The following is a 9,487-nucleotide window of genomic DNA, read 5'->3' as shown; positions in this document are numbered from 1 at the left end:
GACAATCCAGTCCGTTACACGACCGAGTCCGACTGGATATTAAAGATGGCTTTGTAGAATATTCAAGATGGTCTTATTTGGAAAAGTGTTCAACATAAGGATTGTTCATCTCGTCGAGGTGCACAAGTTTCATATTTGGGCCGTCTTGATCGGAGGTCATATGCAAGCTCGGCGGCCCGCGCAAGGAGGAAAACAGAAGTTGGGCCAGATTCAGACTGAATCCGAGTTGGAATAGAACTAGGACTCTAGGATGTGAATTGATGTAATTTTTTGTAAGGAAATCCTAGATGAATCCTTTGCTTGTACGGGAAGTCCAGCCGCCTCTTATATATGTTGGGCGTGATGGCTGATTAAACAACACACAATCGAACAAATCAATATACTATTTTTCATCTACGTTTTATCTCTCCACTGTTTTTCTCTCTCGTTCTTCGTTGTTCTTCGTGTTTGAGAGCTGCGAATCCCAAGGCCCTAGGGGCGAGCGAATCGACCTAGGGCAGCCCATAGCCGCCGCACTCCCTGACGGGGTCCCTCCCGGGGGTGTGGTGTTTTCGGGTCTGCAAAAGCGCCCGTCGACTATCTTGCGTATCGTGCTGTCGATCGGGTCTCCTTCGACGTGAGCTGCGGTGTATCACCCTCGGCATCGAGGGTACACGTGACGTGTTCGTGTGTCAACAATTTGCCTGAAATCTGAATGTGGAAAGCAGTTGCAAGTTGAAAGCAGCAACTTAAATGTTCAAAAGTTCAGAGTGCATGTTTTTGAGATTCAGAGGACGTGTAAGCTGGAAGATGGGTTGCCATGCTTTGTAAGTATAATTAGTTGGAGTACTATTCCATCCGATGGCAGTGCAAAGTTGAAGTAGGCGTTGACCAAGGATGTTAGGGTCTGTTCTTCACATCAATACTTCATTGTCCAGAAAGCAACAATTCCTTTTTTGTTTGCGAAAAGGCGTAAGGCCAAATATTAAGGAACACATGTCCTTACAAACTCACTCGTACGAAAAAAGAAAATTACATTCAAATCTCTGGGGGAGCCGAGCTCTTGTTCCTCCTGCATCCCTCTAAGCCACTGCCTCGAGGGATCAAACTTTTTTCAACCCAGGAGCTTGTGGAAGCAACGGCCGAGAAGATGTTGATGTAGACCACGAGATGTCGTCGACCGCAATTTGTGAAGCAAATCGCTGCTCCGAAGTAGAAAATGTGAGAACGGAATATAGAAACTGCAAGACCAAAAAAATCGATCGAATCCGAACAGATACCCCAGAAACCTAAACATAGCAAATCTTGGAAGACCTGCCGGAGACATGGCTCCACACACCCTTGGCCGCCAATAAACACATCAATGAAACATGGATAGGACGGGGAGAACCATATTCCTACGGAGGGATGACACCGCTCTCTCGGTTCCCTATCCAAAACACTAAGACAACTGAGAACCCGTCATCGCCTAGGATCCCGTCATGCAACCCCCTTCTTGAGTGACCAGGCTAGGTCGGGCCGCCACTGAAGGTAGCCAACACGCTGGAGCTGAGTCGCCAGCCCGGACCAACTACTAATCCACGCACAACAGCCGACCCTCCCTCCCTGCCATATCGCGCGGCCCACTAGGGAACAACATCTCCGAAGGACCTCCTCGTCGCCGACGGCTTTGTGCGGGCTTTGCCAGGTGGTGTACCATGGCGGCGGCGAGAGAAGAAGAGGTGATCTAGGTTTTCTTGTGGAGGCGGCTGAAGAGCAGACTCATTCCTCAACCATAGCTTAGCGATAATTCAACTGTGGCAACACGAAGGCACATTCACCTTATAGCGAATGAGGGTAACCTTATTTTTGACATTTTTCTTGGATATGAGAAGTGGCACATAGTGGAACTCGGAGTAGGAGAAGGTTTTACAAAAAAAGATCACCCGATGCAACGCACGGGCATTTCTACTAGTGGTAATTATGTGTCATACCCTTTTTCACCCGCATGTCTATAGTCTTCCGTTTCAGTTTCCTTTCAGATGTAAGAGGTCGCAGACATATCTTCTTCGTAGGCCGACGATACCCCATGCACCCTAATCTACGACATCAAGGGCCAGAGGGTGGTCGTGGGAAAGGCACCGATCGTGAAGCCGAAGGACCGCATGTTCCACAACCAAGAGATGCCCAATGGCATCTTCAAGGTTAACGTGGCCAATGTCATAGCGGGCTTTGAGGGCCTCCTCCGTACCAGTCGATGACGAGGAGACCCCTAAGCGAATTGGCGCATGCAAGAGCTGGTTCTTGCCTTGGCCGAAGACACTTCTTCATGTCGAGGCGCCCAGTATCACACCAACGACGGCTTCTCAATAAAATATGAACACCACCCCACCTACCAAATTACCTGCACCTGTCATGGCAGGTGATAGCGGACGACGCGAGGAAGGGCCTCCATTAGTGCCAGATGACGTCGCCCCCGTTGTCGAAGAAGCAAATACTGATGATGACATGGAGGAGGAGGATGATGACCCTCTCAAGTATTTCAATACCGCCTATGATGATGGAGGATTGATGGCTCAGGATGACGAAGACTCAGGCTATGAGCGTGGAGATGATGACTTGAAGCTGCCTGATTTGCCAGAGCCGTAACGTCCTAAGGCGGAATGTGAAAAGTCTCTATTCAAGCGACCCTCGCAAGAGACACCTCCAAGTGTCGCCTCTACCTAGCAACAACCTGAGGGCCGTCCACTGATTAGCCCGACGACACTAGGGGTGGTGGTTAGGGAAGGTATGGTGGGCTCACTACCGCCACCCGCCAAGAAGCAAAGGAGGAGACCGGACGGTAAAGGCCCTAAAGGCGCCAGAGCTGCTTCAAGCAGCGAGCCGCCTCTGAAGCCCCGGTGGTAGATAGAGTACCTATCGAAGGTGCGAAGCATTTCAATGTCGCCGGTGACCCGATCCTACCTGCGAAAGCGTTAGAGAACATACTGAACAATGATCTAAGGAGACTCCATGAAGATGTGCTGGCTAGAGAGAAAAGCCTTCTCATCTCGGAAAAATTAGGATACCCGCTTTACGCGGCTCAGGTGCCGGGTGGGAAGTTGTACGTTGAGAGATGGCCCGCAGTTAAGTTCATCCTACAATTTGACTACATCCACGACATGTTCCACATGACCAAGCTGGATTTCCAGTTCATCCGAATGTATGCATTGTATCTCAACTATTTCATCGGGCACGAGAACATAAAATATATCTGGGTCGCGGACCCATAATATATTCACGAGAGCTTCTTGGAAGTCTGCAAAGAGCACCCTGACTATGCGAGCAAGTACATCGCCGAGTCCTTTGCAAGCATGGAACCTAATTTGAGGTGTACTTATTTTGCACAGCGGGGGGGGGGGGGTCTCATTGTTCTGTACCCATAATACTCCCATGCTATGTACTTGGACTCATCTAAGAACATCAAGAAAAATGATTACACGCACGTCAAGAGTGCTCTCGATAATGCCTTGTTAACCTTCAGCCTATCTGGTGGATATATTAAGGTGAAAAAAGCACAGGAAGAACGGGCTAGGTTTCGGCCATAAGATCGACTTCTGCTACATCCAGCAACCGTACACCAGTAAGACTGGTGGATTCTACCTCATGCATCACCTGATCGAGTACAGAAGGGATAATCAACGCCTTCGCATGTCAGCTACTACCAACAATTCCAAGATTGTCAACTGGGCCACAAGCATAGAAAAAAACAACGGATCATCGAATCCGAGCTGAGTTTTATCACATACAGTGTGAACTTGCTCAAGTGATCATGAATGATGTCCTTGAACCAACAGGGATGTTCTACCATGGGCCAATCATGCGGGATGATGTCCGAGCACTGCTACTCGCTCAGCGTCTGGACCTGAAGCCTTTCAAGAAGCTCGAGTGCTTCCTCCCTGACCTGGAGGACTGATTGTCGATGACAATGTTTCACTACAGTCTTTCTAAGGCAAAACTTTGAATTTTATGCACGACGAAACTCTGTGATGTAATTAAACTATCCTCTTGAACTAGCGTAGATCGCTCTAGTTAATTAGTTTGGGTATGAGGAACTTCATTATTTATGTTTACTATAGGTTGCTTGTATTTTGCTAATTATGCCTCTTTGTTTTCTTAAGTACATTATGTTGCATATTATCGTTGAATTCATCAACCGACGATGCAGGTACATAGGTCAGAGATGGCGAAGGACTGCTACGCCGTGTTCATTGGGAGGGTTCCAGGAGTCTACGACCGCTGGCCAGACGCTCAGGCCCAGGTGGACAAATACCCGGGTGCTAGCCACAGAGGGTTCGACAGCAGAGCCAATGCAGAAAGTAGTTACTTGAGGTGGACGCTCCGGCAAGAGCGGAGGCGGAACCACCGGTGCCTTAAGTACTACATAGTTGCGCTCTTGCTCATGCTGATCACTCTTCCCTTCCACAACATGGTTTAGATAGAGATGATGAAATTTGTGTGTGTGCCATGATCATGCAGTTGCACTTATTCGAGACAGGACATGACTTGTGCATCGCTATTTTTGAGATGTGATGATATTTGTGTTGAATGATGATGATGATGATGATGATGACGAGACTACTGTATGTGTATGATATGATGACAATACTGTATGTTTATTACGATCTGATGAAACTACTATATAGAGCTTGTACAAATACAGCACAAAATACGTAGAGGGGGTATAAATCTATGAAAGCAAGAATACTAGCAGTAGCGCCGGAAGGCATCTAGAAGTAGCGCTGGATTAGCAACAACGCTTGTGTTGCTACTGTGCTACAGATAGTTACCAGTAGCGTTGCCCTGACTAGCGCTACTGCTAACCATACTTACCAGTAGCACTGGTCAGGGCAGTGCTACTGCTACAACTTAATTGTAGCGCGTTAGCAGTAGTGCTAGACCCAGCGCTACTACTATATGTATTTCAAGCGCTACTAGTAGGCTTTTCTCCTAATAGTGTAAGGAGGTGCTGGCCTATCGAGAGAGCAGGTGCCTCCGGAACCCTGTCGTTCGAGATCCTACCCCAGAGAATGGCACTAAGGTTTCTGGGGAGCATTTCGATGCGACTGCTCGTGATCCATCCCCGTATCCACCCACCTCTGCTTCCACTACTTCCTCTGTGTCCACTCCATGTCTGACAAGAAAGCCGCCAAGAAGTAGGCATCGGACGATGTTGTGGCTACCGCCACCGCATTGTCCTGACGAACCGGAGGGTATGACTCATTCATCCCCTATTTTTCTCGTTCATCTGCTAGACGTATATGTTCTGTTCATTAATGATTTGGTTCTATGTATTGTATGCGCTCACATGCTTAGGTATCGTTATGAGTTGCATATTGTGATTGCAATGTTTATTACCTACTCGTGGATTAGATTAGTCAAAAAGCTCCTAACGTTCCAACAATCCAAAAACCTTATTTTAGCTACTTTTTGATTCAAGGCTTTTGTTGCTACACTGAAACTAGAAAAGTTTACCGGAACACATTTTAAGGGTTGGCAGATGAGGAAAACCTTGTGGCTCCCTGCTATGAATGTCTTCTTGGTCTGTGGTGTGATTCCCATTGAAATGATTGATCCCGAGAAGGATAAGGCATTCGGGGTAGCAAGCACTGTCTTTGTGGGGGCCATTCTTAGTGTGATCGGAGACAAGTTGGTTGAGACATATCTCCATATGCGCGTTGCCAAAAACTTGTGGGATGCGCTCGAGTACAACCAATGCTGGAAGAGAATTGTATGCTATATATGGAGGAGTTCCATGATTACAAGATGGTTGATAGCCGTCCTGTGTTGGACCAGGCTCATGAGATACAGTGCATCTCCAAGGAGCTGAAGCTCTTGAAGTGTGAGTTACCAGACAAGTTTGTCGCGGACTGCATTATTGCAAAACTCCCTCTTAGATGGAGGAACTTTGCTACTTCTCTCAAGCACTTGAGACGTGAATTCTCTGTTGAGGATGTCATCGGCCATCTAAGTGTTGATCAGAACTGGAGAGCAAAGAACTCACACATAACAGAGGCAGAGTCTTCTTCTAGCGCCAATGTGGTGGAGAAGAATTTCCACAAGTTCAAGGGAAAAAACTCTATCCAACAGAATACAACCTTGAAGAAGAAGCGTTAGAAGAAATACAAAAAGAGAGATGGATGCTTTACTTGCGTTAGAAGGAACACTGGGCAAATAATTGCCCAAACACTAACCATATGTGTCAACTATGACAGCACCAAAACAATGAGAAAGGTTCTTCAGCAGTGATCAAGCCACCGATCTATGAACTACAACACTGACCATATGCATCAACTATGACATCACAAAAACAATGGGAAAGGTTCTTCAACGACAACATCTCGAGAAAGGCAACAACGATCCAACAACGCCGTCACCATATCCAACCACCAAAGGTCAAATCCTGAGTTTTAACAATGAAGATAAGGCCCGAGCAAATCCAAGAAATATCTTCAACAAGGTAATGCCACAAAAACATCACCATTGACCGGTACAATCAATTAGGGCCATAACTTTGAATTTCACCCCGTAGCTCGAGACCGAGTACTTGAGAAGCACCACCAAAATCAAAATCATCATGTGTTGCCGCCTTCACTTTATGCGATCTTGACCTAATATGCCATGCAATTGAAGTCCATGCCTGTATAAGTAACAGTCAAACCGCAACAAGTGTCAGTTGCTACCAAAGGCTTGGAATGACAAATGTCACCATCACACATGCAAAAAAAAAAATCCAAGGGGATAATGTCACCGGCCCCGCCAAAATCCAAATGAGATTGCGGCCACTGACGCCTCACCACCCAGATCGCCAGCCCGATCGAAAACACCGCCGCCACTGTTGCATAGTCATAACCTTTGCCTCAAGTCATTGCTTGTAGATCTCGCATCTCGACGCGGAACGGTACCGGAGAGGAGATGTCCCCGCCGCCGCCTTCATCGATCAATGTCGGGACTTAGTCGGCCTCTGGTCTCTAGCAGTAGCGAGGGGAAGGGTGGACGGAGAGAGGTACGAGGTGGCGACTGTGGGGAAGAGAGGAGATGGCGGTTCTGGCGAGGGAGGAGAGCAGCTCCTCTGTAATCTAAACAATAAAATAGATGCCTGACTAATACATGACTTCCTCTTCAAATTGCATGTTGAATATTAGCTGCCCCCTGCATGATGATAATCAAACACTAAATCGACGGGGGCAAGTCCGAAGTCCAAACTGCTCTGTCCACGCCAGAGCACGGTCAAATTAACACCAGATCAGAGGAGAAGCGATTTGCACTGTCCAAAAACTATACAAAAATCATGTGTACACATGCATGGTCGGGCTGGTCTGGTCGCAGGGATCATTGCCATGAACTCGCGGCGCAATGACAGGCAGCAGCATGACAGCGGCAGGGTGCCATGGTACAGGCGTTCTGTCCACATTGCCAGGCACCAGCTCCTACACCGTTCACTTCATTGCGCTGCGGCGGCGCGCGGCGACCCGGCGGGCCAGAACGACGGAGGCAGCTTCCAGAACGGCCTCTTCCGCCGCTGCTGCTGCTTCGCGGGTGCCGAGGCGGCGGCAGCGGCCTCCTTGTCGGAGCTGAGCATGTCCCACATCACCTGCACGTCGTGGTAGCCGCACGTCTGCACGTCCTGGTGAAGGTTCAGGACCCCGCACTCTGCATACCATTCATCCCATTAACCAAACGAGGATTAAAGCAGTTTGTTAGTACTCCTGAATACAATTAACATGGAACAGAGGGAGTACTACATTATGCAGCAAATTAGTTGCATTGTGTACTACTGGATACTCCTGTCTCAGAGAGAGAATATCAGGTGATGTATCCGCGTAACCACCATAAGGGCTGCGGATTAGATTAGGTGGTCCAAAGTACATAATGCAAATGGGCGGTTGGAAGCACGAGATAACGTGTCCCAAGTCCTTTGGTGTGCAGCAGCGTGCAAAAAGATAACGCGCATGGGCCATGGCCGATCTCTCGGATCCGTTTGTTTGCTTCTTGTGATAATGCTCCTTCACCTAATTCTTTGGAGCACTGCTACTATCTTCTGGTTCCATGAACTGACCACCAATCTTATTGTCTTTCCATTGAATATTGGGTATTTTCTTGGTAATTATCAGATAGTATAAGATGCCATTTGAGCGTCTTCTCTAAAAAAACTAAGCATGACGGCTACGGCAAATTTGGTATCGGAGATTAATTAGTTCAGGCATGATGAATTTTCCGTCGCATTAGCGAGATGCATGACTACATCCACCGGTTCAGCAAAGAATGGCAGGTTTGCTATGCCTGCAAATCCTTTGAGCCTGCCTGAGCTAATATGTAGAGTCGAAGAAAACGAGTCGATTGCATTGTACTGTTTCTACCAAGTTCATCGCTCCAGTTCACGCTTCAGTGGCAGTTCCAAGAAAAGCAGAGCAGTGAGTAGTGATAGCTTACGTACCACCCTTGCGGACGCGGGCGCGGGCGGCGGCGACGGCGAGCCTGCAGGCGCGGCGCATGGGCGCGACCACCCTTGCCCGCCACCACGCCATGACGCGCGCCCCCATCTGCCGCCGCCGCCGATGTCGCCGCCGCGTCGCCGGCTGCCTCGCCTCTGCTTCGCCGGCGCCGTCGAACGGCTCCGCCGGACGCCGGGGACGGCCGCCGAGCCTCGCCGTGGCTGTTACCCGCCGGCACACAAACTCGCGAGGGGCCAGCCTCTGCCCTGCCTCTCCAACAATTTGGCCTCTGACGGAGGAAACCTCACCCACACGGCCACACCACACTCACTAGCTAGCAGTTCTATATAGGCGTGCGCTTAAGCTCTGGGGCCCTACCGACTAGCCGCAGCAGTACTAGTTCCCAGCGTGGAAAAATGCATAAAACGTGCAGACTATGTGTAACCTTTTCATAAATCTTCTAAAAAAAACCGTCCGCTGAAGAAAAGTTCTCTACTAACACAATCGTCATGTATATGTGCAAAATTTCCGCCTCTGAATTCGAAATGATCTGTTAGATTCTGTACTCTATGATTTGCCCATCTTACTGATCCCAGTTTCTAGGATTATTTTATGGTTGCGTCGTGATTTGACATGATCCGCTTCCTGGTTGTTGGGTGGACGGATGGGCTGGAGCGCTCGTGGTGCACGCGCTCGTTCGGACTTCACGTGTGCTCCCACCCAGATCATTTCGTAGCCCGCGCCCTGCAGATGCCGTGGGAGACGGTCATTTGCGAATTGCGACTGGGTTCTTCTTCCGGAACGAGATTGCGTGGAGGTGAGACGTCGTCGCGCTCTCCCAGAAAGATATAGCTCACCGTCGTGGCAGGCAGCCGTGTCCATCCCGTTGCAGCAGTAGAAAACACCAACTGTGGGGTAGCTTGCCTTGTTTTCTGCTGGTGTCAACTCGTTTATTGTCGTGAAATTCACGTGCTCCGAACTAGAACCACCTCTCGGTGGAGCGCTAGAGATTTCTGAAGGTGTCGTGATATGATACCACAGGATGTAGAGACTAG

At 48.8% G+C, this 9,487-nt stretch overlaps 1 protein-coding gene across 1 annotated transcript; it reads right to left on the bottom strand.

The window, feature by feature from the left end:
• Positions 1-7,097: 7,097 nt before the first annotated feature.
• LOC119327506 lies at positions 7,098-8,759 on the bottom strand. The gene is made up of 2 exons (XM_037600608.1): positions 8,435-8,759; positions 7,098-7,650 (listed from the first exon to the last, which is right to left on the bottom strand). Exons 1-2 carry the CDS (start codon positions 8,538-8,540, stop codon positions 7,442-7,444), a joined length of 315 nt encoding a protein of 104 aa, XP_037456505.1. The 5' UTR covers positions 8,541-8,759; the 3' UTR covers positions 7,098-7,441.
• Positions 8,760-9,487: the final 728 nt, after the last annotated feature.

The sequence above is a fragment of the Triticum dicoccoides genome, chromosome 7A (assembly GCF_002162155.2).
Source record: "Triticum dicoccoides isolate Atlit2015 ecotype Zavitan chromosome 7A, WEW_v2.0, whole genome shotgun sequence".
NCBI classification, from domain to species: domain Eukaryota; kingdom Viridiplantae; phylum Streptophyta; class Magnoliopsida; order Poales; family Poaceae; genus Triticum; species Triticum dicoccoides.
This window is presented reverse-complemented; position numbering and strand designations above follow the sequence as displayed.

Coding starts and splice junctions, on each gene's coding strand:
- LOC119327506 (XM_037600608.1), bottom strand. CDS start 8,540: ATGGGGGCGCGCGTCATGGCGTGGTGGCGGGCAAGGGTGGTCGCGCCC. Junction 7,651..8,434: donor CGCCCGCGTCCGCAAGGGTG/GTACGTAAGCTA, acceptor AATGGTATGCAG/AGTGCGGGGTCCTGAACCTT.